This window comes from Rhinolophus ferrumequinum, chromosome 20, assembly GCF_004115265.2.
Source record: "Rhinolophus ferrumequinum isolate MPI-CBG mRhiFer1 chromosome 20, mRhiFer1_v1.p, whole genome shotgun sequence".
Lineage (NCBI taxonomy): Eukaryota > Metazoa > Chordata > Mammalia > Chiroptera > Rhinolophidae > Rhinolophus > Rhinolophus ferrumequinum.
In genome coordinates, this window is record NC_046303.1 from 14,433,815 (window position 1) to 14,450,360 (window position 16,546).

At 51.8% G+C, this 16,546-nt stretch overlaps 1 protein-coding gene across 1 annotated transcript; it reads left to right on the forward strand.

Moving 5' to 3' along the window:
* Positions 1-2,127: 2,127 nt before the first annotated feature.
* HOXA13 (homeobox A13) lies at positions 2,128-5,278 on the forward strand. Its single transcript, XM_033088869.1, has 2 exons — positions 2,128-3,072; positions 3,781-5,278. The coding sequence occupies exons 1-2, from the start codon at positions 2,151-2,153 to the stop codon at positions 4,023-4,025; spliced, it is 1,167 nt and encodes a 388-aa protein (XP_032944760.1). The 5' UTR covers positions 2,128-2,150; the 3' UTR covers positions 4,026-5,278.
* The last annotated feature ends 11,268 nt before the right edge of the window (positions 5,279-16,546 follow it).

The following is a 16,546-nucleotide window of genomic DNA, read 5'->3' on the forward strand; positions in this document are numbered from 1 at the left end:
CCAAAGGAGAAAGGAGTCAAGAGTGAGGGGTGGTGGGCGGTGGGCCTTTCGCAGCTGCCTGGGTCTCCAGGCTTGCATGGCAGTTCTCACGCTGGCTAGACTACAACTTTCAACTTGACCTTGGCCTCCAGCCGCGTCTGACCCATATGTAAAACAGCCCTGAAGTCCTCAGGAACTGGGGCCTTGAACCCTACCCTGCCTCTTTGTCACCGTGAATTTTACAATGCCACTTGGAGGAAGGAAGGGGGGCGAACGGGCCCGGAAAGTAACACAAAAATCAGGTCCCTACAGAGACCGGTTCCTTAGTCTGTAAATGGCCGGTCAGGGAGGAGGTAAACTGGGGGCAAATCAATATTTACCCGGAGCTACTGAAAAGGAAGGAGAGAAAGGGCACACTGGTTATGTGTATGGTGAGGGGGGGTCATAGAAGGTTTTATTGGGCAACATTTACATTGGTCCAGGCAAAGCCGGGATCAGGGTGGATAAAAGCCAGAGCCCAGCCTCGTTGGTCCGGACCCTGCAGGAAGACCAGGAGCCTGAGAGCGCAGACCTGGGAGGGGGATAAGGGCTGGGGGTGTCCCGCAGTGCCCTGAGCTTAGGGCTGAGTCTGCAAGCTGGGTCTGGAGGGCAGGTTCTACCTGTCTTCTTACCAGTTCGCCTGGGGTGGAAGGGATTTTAGCGCTCTCCCCAACCCTGATGTTCCCATGGAATACACCTACTTTCACTTTGAACGCATGTTCCCCTTCTGAGCATCTGATCAGATCACAGCCTCCACAATAGGAAATGGAAGTATGTGGCCCCAAAGCCCTCACCAAATCATGGCGGCCGCTTGATTCTTCCAGCACCAACATCTCACCATGCTCTCAGGAAAGGGTTGCAATCCCCAGGCACAGAGGAAAGGCTTCTTGGGCTGATTCTTGGATGGAGGAGGACTGCACACCCTCTGCAGGCTGGAGACAGTGCTCTCCCCAGTCCTACTTGGGGGGGATGGCATGAAATGGACTCAAAGAGTCTCTTTCTCCTGTCCCAGAACAGAGTGAAACAAGAAGGGTTCGGGTGACTGGAGAGTAAGTTCCTGCCCAGGCTCTATGAAGCTTCATTAGGCCCCAGAAGTGGGGCTCTTTTGAGTCTTTGCCAGCTCCCAACCAGCCTGTTCCTCTTAAACTCCTTCCAGGACAGGACAGGAGGGCTGGAGGTGTGGAAGCACTAGAGAACAGTGCACACAAATCTCTCTCCATCTCACAGTCTCTGGAGGAGGAAGAGTTGTGACTGGTGCAGAATGAGGAACAGTCTGTTCACATAAGTGTGAGTGTGTGATCAGGGTACACTTGAATGTGTGTGTATCAGTGTGGATGATGGGTCACTCTAAGCCTATGGGCCTAAGTGCGAGTGTATGAAATTGTCCGCCAGCACTGTGGACAGGGAAGGAGAGGGAGCTCCTAAATGCAGTCCAAGCTTTCCAGTGGAATGTCCTGGGGTCCAAGAGCCAGGCGCATCCGCAACCGTCCAGCCACTGTTCCCCTAGAAAGAGAGCCAAATCGTGACGCTACGAAAGTTGAAAGCTCTAGTGTCAGTGCTGGCGTCTCTCAGCCGACAGACGCGTAGATGTGGATACCTGAAAAGAAAACAGCGCCGGAGGCACCAAGAAACACCCAGGCTGGACTACGCCTCGCTATTATCCCATCCCCAGCCGCCTGTAGATTTACCTGACAGCCTCAGGTCGCAACCCAACAGCGCACCCCTGTCCCGTTCCGGTCTTAGGCTGCTCTGAGCCCCATTGGTATAGGAGGAGGAAAGGGGAGCTGCGAGGAAGCCACCCTTCCCTCCCTACCGCACCCTCCCGCGTCCCCCGCCTCTCCCCTGGGTGAGTGGTGCGCGGTCGCGCGGCGGGCGCTGGCGCTGGGGACCTCGCGGGCGGCGGCGGGGACCGCGGGTGCGCAGCGCAGAGCCGGGCTTGGAGCCGCCCGCTTTGCATGCGCCGTGGGCGGAGCGGGGGGGGGGAGGCGGGCCAATGGGCGGCCGCCTGGCGCGACCCCGCGGGGCGCGATCCGCCCCCCTCGCTCGGGCCCCGGCCCCGCGCGGCGCGCTCTTCACTTCTTGGGGGCTTTTTAAAACAGCGCCACTGGGGTCTTCTCCATGCGGCTCGGGCTATGACAGCCTCCGTGCTCCTCCACCCCCGCTGGATCGAGCCCACCGTCATGTTTCTCTACGACAACGGCGGCGGCCTCGTGGCCGACGAGCTCAACAAGAACATGGAAGGGGCGGCGGCGGCCGCGGCGGCGGCAGCCGCGGCAGCGGCAGCCGGGGCCGGGGGCGGGGGCTTCCCCCATCCGGCGGCCGCGGCCGCGGGGGGCAACTTCTCGGTGGCGGCGGCGGCCGCAGCGGCGGCGGCAGCCGCGGCCAACCAGTGCCGCAACCTGATGGCTCACCCGGCGCCCCTGGCGCCCGGCGCCGCGGCCGCTTACAGCAGCGCGCCCGGGGAGGCGCCCCCGTCGGCCGCCGCCGCCGCCGCCGCTGCTGCCGCCGCCGCCGCCGCGGCCGCGGCTGCGTCGTCCTCGGGAGGGCCCGGCGCGGCGGGCCCGGCGGGAGCCGAGGCCGCCAAGCAGTGCAGTCCCTGCTCAGCGGCGGCGCAGAGCTCGTCGGGGCCCGCGGCGCTGCCCTACGGCTATTTCGGCAGCGGCTACTACCCGTGCGCCCGCATGGGCCCGCACCCCAACGCCATCAAGTCGTGCGCGCAGCCCGCCTCGGCCGCCGCCGCCGCCGCCTTCGCCGACAAGTACATGGACACCGCCGGCCCGGCGGCGGAGGAGTTCAGCTCCCGCGCTAAGGAGTTCGCCTTCTACCACCAGGGTTATGCGCCCGGGCCTTACCACCACCATCAGCCGGTGCCGGGCTACCTGGATATGCCGGTGGTGCCGGGCCTCGGGGGCCCCGGCGAGTCGCGCCACGAGCCCCTGGGTCTTCCCATGGAAAGCTACCAGCCCTGGGCGCTGCCCAACGGCTGGAACGGCCAAATGTACTGCCCCAAAGAGCAGGCGCAGCCTCCCCACCTCTGGAAGTCCACTCTGCCCGGTAAATGGCGCCCCCTTCTCAGTCCCGGTCCTCCCGGCTCTGCTCCAGCTTCTCCTCCTCTCGCTCCCGGGTCACCCTGGTGCCCCTTTGCTGTCTCTCTCCCTGGCCTGCCCTAGCAGCGCTGCACCCCTGGGAGCCGGACCCCGGCTGACTGGCGCTGCCCGTACTGCCCTTGAGTTAGGCTGGCTGCTGGCTCTCCGTGGGTGAGGGATGGCTGGGAAAAAGCTTGTTCGGACCCTGGGTGTCTTTCTTCTCCCTTTGCGCCCCGCCCTCCCCAGCCCAGGATGGGAAATTGACCTGGAAACGGTTTACCAAATTGCCCGCATTCATTCTCTCAAAAATGACTTCAGTGTAGAAGCATCAAGTGTTAGGTTTTAGGGAATAGTGAGGAGCTAGACATGGAACTATTGACCCCTGAGCCCAGCGCTAAGGTGTGGGCCGCTGGGCCAGGCGATCAAGCGAACCCGGTGCTCTGTGCGGGCAGGATGGCCTAGTTGGGATGGTCATTGGAGCCCTGGGCGGTTTCATTTCAGTGCAGAACTAACCACCCTCCCCACTGACCCTCCAGGTTTGGGCAGAAGGCTGGATTGTGCAGAGCATGGCAAAGGGCAGCTGGTGCTGCAAGGCGGGTGGCTCAGATCAAGCTGTCGCCTGTGTCCTGGCCTGGGTCTGATCCCTCTGTAACTTGCCTTCTTCCCTATCTTCCAGACGTGGTCTCTCATCCCTCAGACGCCAGCTCCTACAGGCGGGGGAGAAAGAAGCGCGTCCCTTACACCAAGGTGCAATTAAAAGAACTCGAACGGGAATACGCTACAAACAAATTCATTACCAAGGACAAACGGAGGCGGATATCAGCCACGACGAATCTCTCCGAGCGGCAGGTTACAATCTGGTTCCAGAATAGGAGGGTCAAAGAGAAAAAAGTCATCAACAAACTGAAGACCACTAGTTAATGGATTAAAAGTGGAACAAGCGGGCAACTTGAAGAAATGCTTCAGAACTCGTTGCTTTACCCAGCTAATGATTATAATGTTTAATAACAATTGAAGAATGGGAAAGAGAGAGACACTGGCATTTTGCTTTCCTGAGGGGGGAATCTCTTTCTCCTTGGAATCTACAACTCTTTTAAAACTTTACTTTAAGAAATGGTAAAGACTGCCAATCCTTCCGCCAACCCCACCAGACCCAGACCGTTAAATGACAAACTCTAGAGTCAAATGTCAACCCCCAAATATGCAATTTCAGATAAGTTACGCATTTACTGAAATCTTGTAAGTATTTATGTGACTATTATATTTTAGGACATTATATTATATGGTAATAATCCAAAAATTGGTTACAAAAGCAAGAGGCTGTTGTAAACATCTGCTTGTCCTTGGGTTGCCTTCACCATCCCCTTTGCATGTTAAGTGACTGCTCAGGTAAATGTTAGTGAAAATCCTACCGTTGTTGTATATTCTGCAAAACATGTATAGATTTAGAGGGGAAAAGACAAGAAGGTACTGAAATAATGATTTTGGACTATTTACTATGAAGGGAGAAAGGGAGAGAAAGCTCTTCCCAGGATCATTTGTCTTGGTAGTGAATACAACCAGCTGAGCCTTTTAGGCTACAAGGGAACCCCAGGTTGGGAATGTCCTTCTGATAATCTTTATTTGCTTATCACAAGCACATTTTGTGGCATTTGAAGTATGTTTTCTGCCCTGATACCACTTACTTCCAAAGGATTTTATGTCTAAAAATATTGAAAGCGTCAGAAGATTCACAGAATTCACTTCATAGCAGATCTCCTGAGAGGTCCCAACCCCTAACATGGTGGACTTTGGTTTAAATACAATTAATTTTGTTTTCATTTAAATGGCTGTTTTCCAATATTTACTAAACATTTTGCGGGATAAATAATTTTCCTTTTTTATTTTTTAGAAAACTCAGAAAAGAAATCCATTCCCCCCACCCCAAAACATTTAGATGTTTACATTCTATATTTTGATCTATTAAGGGATTAGTATTTTTCCTTGTTTATTGTGTTATGAGACCGTATTAGAAAGTTTAGGAATTCATCTTCACAGCTCATTTTTAATCAAGCAGTTATTTCAATCAGCACATTCATTTTGTTCATATTCACTATAAAATGCTATCTTGTAAATAAAGACATTCGGCACACTGTGAAAATGTATTTGTGCACCTGCTTTTTAAATATTTCTACTAAAAATAATAATTAAAAAAAACCTTAGACCTGTAGATAGTGCTATAGTGATGTTGATTATGTTAATAAAACAGTCACTGCCATTAAAATCTGAAGGAAATACTCATTATTTTCCTATGCTAAACATGCACTGCACAGAAAGAAAAGGAGCAGGTTTATCCTATACAAACCAAGGACCATTATTTTTGTGTAGTGTTTTTTTTTTTTTTTTTGCTACAAATGTTTAAGCAAAGGGAGAAATCCCTCATAACTAAAATCTTAAATATTTAGAAAAGTACTTCAAGAAAGCTAAAGTGTCAGGTATTCTGAAAAGGAGAAAAAGGAAAGGAGGAAGAGATAGTATAACTTCTCAGGCTCCCTGTGGAAAATGAAAACCATTTGTTTAGTATCAGTGATGCCCAGGCTGTCGTATTTTAAAATCTGCTGTTGGGTCCGCATGTGTCTGAGAGGGCAGGTTTTGATATTTGTTGAAATGACAGGACTAGGAAAGGCCTTAAACCTTGACCTTGACGAAAAAAAGGCAATTTGTGACCTTGACTTTTGACAGCTCATGAATTGGCCTCAGCTGGATTAGTAGATCAAGGGCGCCACCTCGCGTTGACAAACTTCCTTGTAATTCTTCATCTTCAAGGGAATCAGGTCTTACCTCCTTCTGAGATTCAGTACTCATTTCTTTGGCTCCAGATGGAGCAAATTTGAATATATGTAAGTTATACATGTGCTTGTATATATGTGAATATATATCATATATGTGTATGCATATATGCATTTCAGTGCTTGTGTGTGCTTGTGTATATATTTGTAGAATCTGTACAGATATAGTATCATTAATTACTAATGACCTGAGATGTAATTTAAGGTGATTTCTAGAAGTTGGGATACAAAATGTACTTAACATGATGAAGTTTTGCTCCTTTAATGACTAAGTTCAATTTATTTTCACAGTTATTTGATCTGCATCAGATTTCTGCAGATCTGCTTTAAAGCTGTACACTTTTGTTACAATCTAAGAGGTGTTCTTAAATAACCATTCTTTGCTGGCCCTCACCCTCCAAGGTGGTCTACCATCCTAATTAGAGCTAGAGGGGAGTCTATACGGCAAATAAAAAGTTTCAGATGCCTCGCTAACTCTAGAGTTCTAGAGTTACATTTGAGAAATTCAAAGAAACCCACCTCTTAAGAGGCCAGTATAGAGAGCTTAAAGATCTCATATCTACAAAATGACTATAATATGAATGCAGAAGGAGAGTTATCCTGGATAGCTCACAGCCGAATGCTGCTCCTGGGTGGTGTGCAATCTTATATTGATGTTTGCGAAGCTGCCATTTGATTTGTGGAAGAAATATATACACATTTAATGTTAACAACCACCATCAAAAATAACAATGATAATAATAATAATAATATCTACTACTTATTGACCCCTAACCACACATCAGGTGCTGTCTGGTCATAAATAATACATATGTATGCTTATATATTTAATATACACATAGCATAAAGTGTTTTTGTCAAAACCATGCTATGCACATACGCATTGCAATGTTGGTGGAACCAAGAGCCTTAGGATTTTTGAGATGAGGTTAATTTTATCTTTATGTTAGAGGAAAGTTATTGTGGCCTGAAGAAACTTAGTCATCATTTTACGTAAAATAATATTCGTTGGTTGGTTGCAAACCTGGCGGACGGAAACCTCTCCAACCTGAAGACATATAGCTTCTTTATAGATGGAGACTTAAAGAATCTCTAAACCTATCTCAAAAACAGCAGGGTCTGGAAACGTGCATATGGAATGGCCTTGTGAAGTGCAATCAAACTTTGCTGCCTTGAGGATTTTCGTTCTACTTGTGAAAACAAATGAAAATGATGCGTCAGATCAACCTCCCTAAGTTCTTGTGCCACAGCACTCCATTTCTAAATGAGCTGCCATCATTCCAAAGTAACAACTTTTCCCAAAATGTTTAAAGTGGTAGAAAGTCCCCTCAAAACTGGATCAAACTGCGTGTTTATGAACAGCTCCAAAGGAGACTCTTCTGTTGAAGGGGGATATTTTTCTTTACATGTAAGAAATATTCTGAGCCTCAGGCCTAGGAAGGAGGCCAACAGCAGCTCTGCAGCCCGAATACCACCCCTTTCACAAGCGATCGCCACTGCAGGAACTCTGGGTAAAGTAGTGGTTTTCTTTTTTTTTCTCTCTGCAGTTTTTGAAACTAATGACAGAAGATATTCCAAAGGTTTCCCCCGCCCTCATAAAACAGTTGTTAATAATGGTGATCTTACCTAACTCCCCTCTTATTTAAAATTTCCATGGACCTACCAGATAATCTGAAGTAAGCATGGATTATGATGGTTCCCTAATGCCCAAATATCAATTATTCTAAACTGTAGGAAAAAAAGACATTCAGGAGAACGCCAGCCACCATATGAGAAAAATAACACCAGACACTGGGAGAGTGTGGTTGAATAGCTGATTCTAGTATATTTTTTTCTAAAATGAAAACTTTCTGAATATGACATTGTAAATATGGAAACAACTAGACACCATTTTCATCTATTTAATTAGCAAGGATTTTTGAATCCTGTAGTAGCCTGTCATGTTGCCATTTAAAAATTGTAAATATGGGATTTAGAAATAAAAAAAAAAACCCTACTTTTTCCGTTTGCTCTTAATACTGTCAAATTTATTAAGGTATTTTAAGTGGATGATTGTAAAATGTCACTTTGCATTTCACTATTATCCATGCCTGATACAGAGCTGAAGCCATGCATTTAAATTGTGCAGTTGATTTTTTTTTGAAACAAAGAAATATTTTTTTAAGAAAGAAAGGGGGAAAAGAAAATTATTCTTTAAAAAATTAAACCTAATTGTAATGTTTTCTTAAATATTCATGAGGCAACGCAATTCAGCTGAGGGTAATAGTAAGTGTGCGGGTAGTTAGTGACACAGATTTCAACGTATAATATGTGCGCAGATTACACCCTGCGGAGTGTGTTTGGGGGGGGCGGTTAGGTGAAGATGCAGCCTCTTGCGACCTCTCTGCGAATTCTGGAGTCTCAGAGCAGAGACCGAGCCTGTCCTGGAACTGCTAAGCCGTAGACCCAGTGGGTTCAGAGGCGCCCTTCCGGATTTGTGGACCTCTACGAAGGAAACGCTAGGGGCTCGCTGATTTATGCGCATTCCTTTAAAATTGATCGAATGCGTGTCAGCAGCCCACGTCCTGGAGAATCAGAGAAATGTGCAGCGCGTTGCTCACATCCCACTTTTCGTAAGCAAAAATGTAGCGTTATCCAAGAGGGCTGCGGAGATTTATGCCTAGGTTTTAGGACAGGCGCAGAATAATTAAGTTTTCATCTGCTAGGCCGCCGGGTAAATAAGAGCCGGCTTCATTCTTCATGAAAATACCCACTTTCTGATCCTCGCACATCTACCCAACGCCGACAAATGCCTGAAAGGTGTTTGCTATTTTCAATTGGATTTTAAAGGGGGAAAAATAGACGTTGGCACAGAAAAATCCCTCCGTGAAAGCAGCCAAGGCCTTTGCCACAGTTGATTTCACTTCTGCCCGGCCCGTCGCGCCCCTGAAGAGCTGGATCCACCCGGCAGAAATCATGACAACGGTGCCTCTGAGACGGTCAAGCCTTTGAGGGGGGTGTACGGCGACGCGGGCTACCTCCAGGTGCGGGGACGTGGGTGAGCCGCTGCGGAGTCAGCCGCCTGATGTCGCGCCCCTCGGGGACAGAGAGGAGGCTCAAAATCTTCACGCTTCTCCATGAACCCTTTACTCAAAATGGAGGCTCAATCCTTTAAGAGCCGGCCTCGCTTAGGGCTTGCGGGTGTGCAGCGGGACGTAGGCCGAGGTCAAGGCCCTGGACCCCCGGCTCCGCGCCGGGCGGACTCGGGAGAGCCGGGCACCCGGGCCCAAGAGTCGCCCCGCAGCTGCAGGCTGACGTCACCGCCGCCGGAGCGGGCCTGTGCGGGCCTGTCTAGGCGTTATTTGATTAGGACACGCCGATTGAAACGAATGTTTTGTGCGGGTGCCCCCTTCTCCGCCCCGCCCCTCCTTCCCCCAAGAGAATAATCGGGTATTTAATCTCTCCCAGTCTTAATTCTTGGCAGCGTGGAAGGTGGTTTGCAACGGGAAATAAAACTTGACAGGAGCATTTTCTCTAAAAGGGGTTCTGAGACGGGCTGAAAAGAAACCGTGTTTTTCTCTACCAAATACTTCCGCTTTCCGAGCCCTGGGCCGTGGGGTGGGGTGAAAATCGAGGGCGCAGAGAGCAAGCTGGGCACGCAGGACCGCGTTTGGACCTGAGCAACCAAATCGGGTGACCGGAGCAGCCGCGCGTCTCCGCCTAGGCGGACAGGCAGTCTCGGGCCTCCGCGACGCTCCGCATCCCGAGCCGCCCGCATCCCGAGGCCAGGACCCTGCGCGCACGAAGTTGGCCCGGAGAGGGGTCCGGTTGGTACCTAGAGTTGTACGTGGCGCTGGCTGAGGGCGGCTGGGGTCAAGCGAGAGAAGAGGGCGCTCGGGAGGGCCTTAGAACGCTTGGCTTTAGCTCTGAGCCTTTTGGCCTAGGGGAGTTGGTGACAAGAGCTGGAAAAGCTGGTGGCGAGAACACCGCTGGGGGCTTTGTTCCGGCTGCGGGTCTGAGGACCCTGATCAAAATGGAGGGGGGAATGGGGGTGAGCGGCAATGGAGGCGTGGGTTGTCCCGGTTGCTATTGGGTGGGAGAAGCTGGAGACAGAGAATCCCGCTCCTGCCAGCTCAGAGAAAGACCTCCCCCCGAGCTGCAAAGGTCAAGTCCTCGGCGCCATGGCCGCCTCCACGGTCAGGGCCGGTCAGGGCAGGTTGTGGCGACGGCCCGGCTGTAGGAAGGCGCAGGACACACAACTGGCTGGGCTCTTGGACTGGAGGCAGGGGTTCTTTCCTGGTTTCCAATTCCATCGCCCCCAGCCCTATTCAAAGGAGTTCAGGCAGCCAGAGGTGGGCCAGGCAGGCTATGTCTTGGTCGCATCCTGGGAGAAGAGAGGTGGAGAGTCCAGGAGATTTCCAAGCCCTGGGAGGGCTAGCTTGGGTGAGAAGCAGCACCTGCAAGGTGGGGAGACTGGAGGTGGCAAGATCGAGTTCAGAACTCCCATGGAAACAAGGGAGCCGGCAGGGCCAGTGGGGCTTGTGGGCCAGGAATTGGATGGGGCAGCAAGCACCCTGCTGGGAGCCTCTTTTTGAGGTCCCTGAGTCCAAGTCCTCTCCCTCAGTGCGTGGCAGGCCTTTGGTGAGACCTTTGATGTTCTTCTCTCCTACCTAAAATCTGGGACAAAAAGTGAGGTACACTCTGCCAGAAGTAGAAATCCCTGATTCCAGGGCCCCAAGAACCCCCTCACTGTGCTCTGCAGGTGTGGGAGTCCCTTCCCTTTTCCCATAGCTGGCTGCAGCAAGTCACCATATCAGGCCCACTGATCAACAAATAGCTTAGTCCTGGTCTGCCGCTGAGCTTATTGCTCCAGGTGGATTAAAGAGGCCCTGCAAATGACTTGTTTTTTTTTTCACAGAAGACAGAAAAGTGGGGCTTTAATCCCTAGGGCTGCATGGTGGAGCAGGGCCTTGAGGGGACATTAGCTGCCGGAGAGATTGTCTGTGGATGGATACCACTGAAGAACTGCCTGGCCGAGCATGTTGCGCAGACTCTTAGGGCAGGGTTGGACTGGACAAGGGCTCGCTCTTCTCCAGTCTGGAATGTGAGCCATGGATCCTAGCTGAGTAGAAATGGAGGAGCCTGAGGAACTGTCCTAGGAGGCAGCTGGAACTCGAGGCATGGGGGTTTCCTATGAGCCACAACTGTGGGGGCCAAGACCCCAGGGCCAGAGCTGAACTTCTGGTTGGGCCACCCTTGTTTGTTCCCTTTATTGCAGACCTACTTAGCTGGGGAAACCCGTTTGGGCCGAAGTTGCAGAGAGAATAGAAGGCAGACACTGAGAATCAGGGCTTCACTCTTCAAAGTTGCCCTCACCCCACAAGTGTTCCCACTTGGTAGGGGGGAAAATCTTTAATAGTACACAACAATAAAAATAATAGTTCTCAAAGGAAGTAACCCTCTTTCTCCCATCAGTTTGGGACTCACTAAACTAAATAATAACCAGATTGTTTGGGTGTCTGAAACCTTCAGTTGAGCCCTATGCCCCACCCCTCAGAGGCCAGGAGAAGAATGTGGACTTTTTCAGATGTTTAGGGACCTCTGAGGATTGATCCTGTGGATCAGAACCAACCAAAAGGTCAAGTTCAAGGTATCACCTGTTCTTCTGCTTTCCGGAAGGGTAGAGGAGCTTGTGGTTGGGTGGGTACCTCATCAAGCCGAGGGGATAAATTAACCCCTGCCTCCACCTGGCAGTGATAGAGGGGGAGTCTCCTGATACTTCATCACAGCCTCAGCATGTGTAGCCTCCAGATAGAGCCTGGAAATGTGATAGACTGGCCCTGACCTGCCAAAAGACCATTTCCTGGTTTCCTGAAAACAAATACTAGATTTCCTGGGCCTTCTCAGACAACTCATCTCCCAGGCTCACCATGGAGGACAGATGTACCTCCAGGACACCTCCCACTTGGAAGGAGAGAACCCCCAGTGGAGGCCTGGCCTCCAACCGGGAAAGGGCTCTGTGGCCATTTCCACCATCGGTCCTCCAGCTGGCTCTTACACCTGCATGCAGTATGGTCACTAGGGTTGAAATAGTCTTCTGTGTAGCTTTCTAGAAACAGCTTTCTGTGTGACATTTAAGGACAGAGGAAAGTAGGAGCTCAGACCAGAAAGAAGAGGCACAAAAAAAAAAAAAAAAGTTGATGCCTTAAGCGATCCACAGATAAATGACTGTAGATCTTTGGGAGAGAGTTTCCATCTGTCAAGTGTGTTTGACTCCTCCCAGGCCGGCTGCCATCCAGGATTGCTGGGCCTAGAAAAGCAGGAGCTGGGTCCCAAGAAGAGAAAATGGAAGTGTTGGTGAGAGAGAGGAGGAGAGAAAAAGGACATGGGTAGGGCCTTGGAATGGAGTATTCAGAAGGTGAGAAATCCGGTTCAGATCCCTGGTGGAGGCCAGAACAGAGGAAGAGTCAGGAAGCTAACAGACCCGCTTCTCTGTGCTTGAGTACTGGGTGCCATCCAGTGGCACCTCGGTTCTTGCTCAGACTCAGAAAGGCATCAGAAGAGGCAGGAGGCCGAAGGAGGGGAGACTCAGCTGGAAAGAGGCAGGGTGGGAGACAGGCCAGCAGGAGCCGCAGGGAGACAGGACCAGCTAGGGAAGGAATGTGATGGGCGGGCAGCCTGGTGTTGGCCTTCAGACTGTGGACTAGCCACTGAGCAATCAAAAGGCTGCGAGTGCAGGCACTGGGGACTTGGGAATACTCAGATTTGGGGCACTGTGAGCCACTGCCGGCACCCAAACCAGCCCCAAGGAAAGAAGAGGGCAGCCTAGCAGCAGGGCCAGCGGGGGTTGGGAATCCTGCTTGGAGGTGCTCCCTGCCTCCAGCTCTAACCTCCATTGGAGTGAGCGGGTGTTAAGCTGCCTATCAAGTGACAGTCCTTTCGGCTCATGTACCTCGGATGACTGTGCTGGAAACACCCCCCAGCACAACAACCCCGGTGAAAAGGCCTCCCATTACCGCGGTACGCACTGACCACGCCAAGGCTACCCAACCCGGGGCATCGCCAACAACCGCGCTCCGGCTGCTGCCTAGACCCCTCGGCTGCAAGAAGAAGCGGAGGCGTCAGTGCTGGGCAGAAGCACCTGGACACACTTTATTCCGATCTCCCACCTGGGAAGGCGCGTGGAGCGCAGGGCGCAAGAATCGTCCCTGCCAAGACGCACTCAACCCGCCCGAGGAGGGTCCTGAAGCCCTGCAGAACTCCCCAATCCCCCCATCTTTAGGGCCAAATCAAACGAAGCCTTGGAAAGACTTGGTGTGCTTTGCTGAGCAAATCGTCTCGTTAGCTGTTTCAGCCTGACAAGACTGGCGCGGGCGCCATCCTTCTCCTCTCCGGGTAGCCATCTCCAATACTGCGCGGGGAGCGACCTGGCCGGCCCTGCGAGGACTGCCTAGACCTTGAAGTTTGGAAAAACAAGAAGAGATTGAAATGGTTCCCTCCCTTCTCCGCAGACACACGCACCGTCAGGCCGCCGCCACTTCCTGCCTTTGTTTTTCTTCCTCCAAAACATTTTTGGCCTCTTGCATTACGTAGCTGCCGTGGGGCTCCGGGTAGACGATTAAAGGAAACGCACGCTGAAGGCTGTTTTCTGGAGATGGCCCCGCGCTGTGGAGCTCCTGAGGAAGAACAGCTCATGGGAAACCAGTCTCTAGGGCCAATGCCATAGTCTTGCTCATCTCAGCCTCCTCAAGAAACGCAATTCAGACTTGGCCTTTCAGGATAGCCTTGGCCCCCGTCGAGTCTTCCCCCTGAGCCGGGTGGGCTCAGCAACGCTGTTGGGCCTCCTGCGAAGTGGAAGAGTCAATTAGACTCAGAGCAAAGTCAAAACCAAGGACCCGCAGCTCTGCCTCTCTTGCTTCCTCAAGATTTGGTCTGATCCTCGGAGCTATGCCCACCCTCGAACTCCCCCCACCAAAACATTCATACCGCGGGTATGTTCTGGGCAAGAGGAGCTGCAGCGGGCAAAGCTGGGAACAGTGTGCAGCCTTGGGGATCTGAGCACCCCCTCCTGTCCCTGCTGGGGAACTAAACCATTCGCCACTCCAGGCATTTCCCTTTCTCCTGGTGTCGAAAGCCTTTCCCCTCATCCATCTTCACGGCAGCACCCCACATGCTCCCTCCAGGCTACAAGTCCCACCCGGCACCCTAATTCAGTACAGCCTTCGGAATTGCCCTGCCCATTTCTCCCGGAGTGCCTTCCTCCTCTCCAGCCTTTCCTCGGGAATTCGCCTTTGTCTCCTGCAGACACCCATGGGATCCAGACCTGCCGGCACCCTCTTGGCTTGGCTCTCTAGGACACGGGAGGCATTGGTTATGCGGAACAGAGCACATCCCCATACCGACCTTTCTGTGGGGACTCCTTCTCCCTGGCACCAAGGGGGAAAGCGATCTAATTAGGAGAGGTGCTGCATGCTGCTGGGGGAGGCGGCCTGGCGTCCCCCGCTGGCGGGCCACCGCAGCCGGTCTGCTCAGGCACAAGCTGAAGTTGACTGCCAAAAGTGCTATAAAACCCCAGGTCTGTCTAGAACTGTTTTCGGTTCTCCTAGACGCCCCCGGGTTCAATTATCGTCTTAAAAGCCCTAATACAAGTGCAAGAATTTGTTTGCCTTCACCCAGGGGCGGGGCAAGCCCCGCAATGGTGGCGCCTTTGTTATGGCAAAGTCACTGAAACCCCTCAAGCATTCCTTTTGTTCGAGGGTGGGGGTGGCGGGGACTGGGTGGGCTGCTAGGAGAGTTTAGGAGAGCCAAAATCAAGCCAGGGAACGCTCAAATACTGCTGTTCGGGAAGTCTCCTTTTCCCTTTTATACTCTGTCTCCAAGAAAGAGATGCTGTGGAGAAATAAGTATTTCGCCTTGTTGGTCACCGCTGGAAATCGAAGTTTCTTCGTTGCAGGGCAATCCTATAACTGTGATTCCTGGCTTTAGGAGGTCTCACGCTACCCTTCCCCAACACCCTTCCTTTCCACAGGCCCTCCTCCCTCACACTGCTACTGCCCTCTGCACGAGTCACAGCGGACAAATATGTCAAGTTGAAGATGCACAAATAATTTCGAGTTCAGCTCTCAGGGATTCAAGGGGCATGAAAGTTCTTGCAGCAAACCCTGAATAAAGAGTTCATTAAACCAATGTGTCTGAGTGGTATGATTTGTGATGAGCTAACCTTGTAAAGGAGGGAGCTAGGAGCCACACAAACACTAATGCTAATAAATTAGTTTACTACAAAGTAATTACTCGATATTATTGATATTTACAACGGGCATTCAAATGCAGCGGCGGGCCATCATTTGGAGAAAATACATAATGAGAATATTTCTTTTCCAGTGCAATACATGATTAGATTTGTTATTGAGTCAGTTACCGTCAGCTCAGCGATAAATAAATAAATCGATGTTGACACTTAAATACCAAAGATCTTAGAGTTTATACTCTAAATCTCCCCGAGATATATAAATACCTTTGGCTATTTCCTGCGTGGGGAAAGGGAAAAGGTTATTCTTTTTCATTTTCAACTTTCTTTCAGGGACATCCAGCTCCTTCCAAGAAGATAGGTGTGGGGACGCCTCAGGGCTGGGCCCCTCCCAGCTTCTGGCCCTGCCTGGCTGCCCCTGTCCACTTCGTTGCTTCTCCCAAACATTGTTCATTCAATCCTGCAGGATGGTGAGCATTTTTCACCATCAATCTTTCCTCTCTCCCAAGAAACCTAGACTCACACTAGCCGATGCGGCCTCTGTCTGTACCTTTAGCTCACATCTAGCCTTTTCAGGAGTCCTTATCACCCCAAGGTGCTGGGAGTTTGGGAAGCGCGTCCTTTTTCTTTGGCATTGTGTTTCTTCTGTGGGATGAGTAGCAGGAAAGGCGCCGAGCCTTCTGAGTTTCTGCCCTGCACATCCCTGGTTCTCACGCTTTGTAAGTAAGCAGAGGAGGCGCGTTACAACGTTCTCAACCACGCTCCCGGGTCTTCGCTCCTTTCTCACTGCCCCCATTCTCCCTACAGCTCTGGAGTTCGCTAGCAGCCTAGTGGGCCCCCGGAAGGTGCAGCATACCCAGGAGAAGACTCCTCGGATGTCAGCGCCTCTAAAACAGCCCAAGACTCGCCTCTACTGCATGTTTTCCCGAGTCCTCAGCTCCAGAAGACCAGGCGGGCTCGCGGGCCAGTGCGCAGCGGCGCAGCCCCCGCGCGTCTGGAGCTGCAGAGGACTCCGAACCCCTGCAGGCAGCGAGCAGTAGGAGGGGGTTTCTCCAAGGGCAGGGTGTGGGGTGAGGACGCCCGCAAGGAGGATGAAGGGAAGGTGGATCCCGGGTAAGACGAAGGCCCTTCGGGACCTGCGGATCCCTGACAAACCGCGGGGGAAGCCGCCCTGGTTGTTGGCGGTTTAGGGACGGAAAGCACTTAAAGCGCTTCGGAAGTAACCATGAATGCGAGCGTGTAATCAAGTCACCGTGCAAATCAGGCAAGCCACGAAGCAGGCACATCCACGGCTGCGAACCCTGGCCCCAAAGGGTCGGAGGCAGAGGTGACTCCCCCAGAGCAAGTCTGTGGGAGGGGGACAGCGAAGAAGGAGGCGCGAACGCGAT

Bases quoted from the DNA above. Each gene is read 5' to 3' on its own strand.
- HOXA13 (XM_033088869.1), top strand. From the start codon at position 2,151: ATGACAGCCTCCGTGCTCCTCCACCCCCGCTGGATCGAGCCCACCGTC. The intron at 3,073-3,780 runs GTAAATGGCGCC...CCTATCTTCCAG, and splicing joins CTGGAAGTCCACTCTGCCCG to ACGTGGTCTCTCATCCCTCA.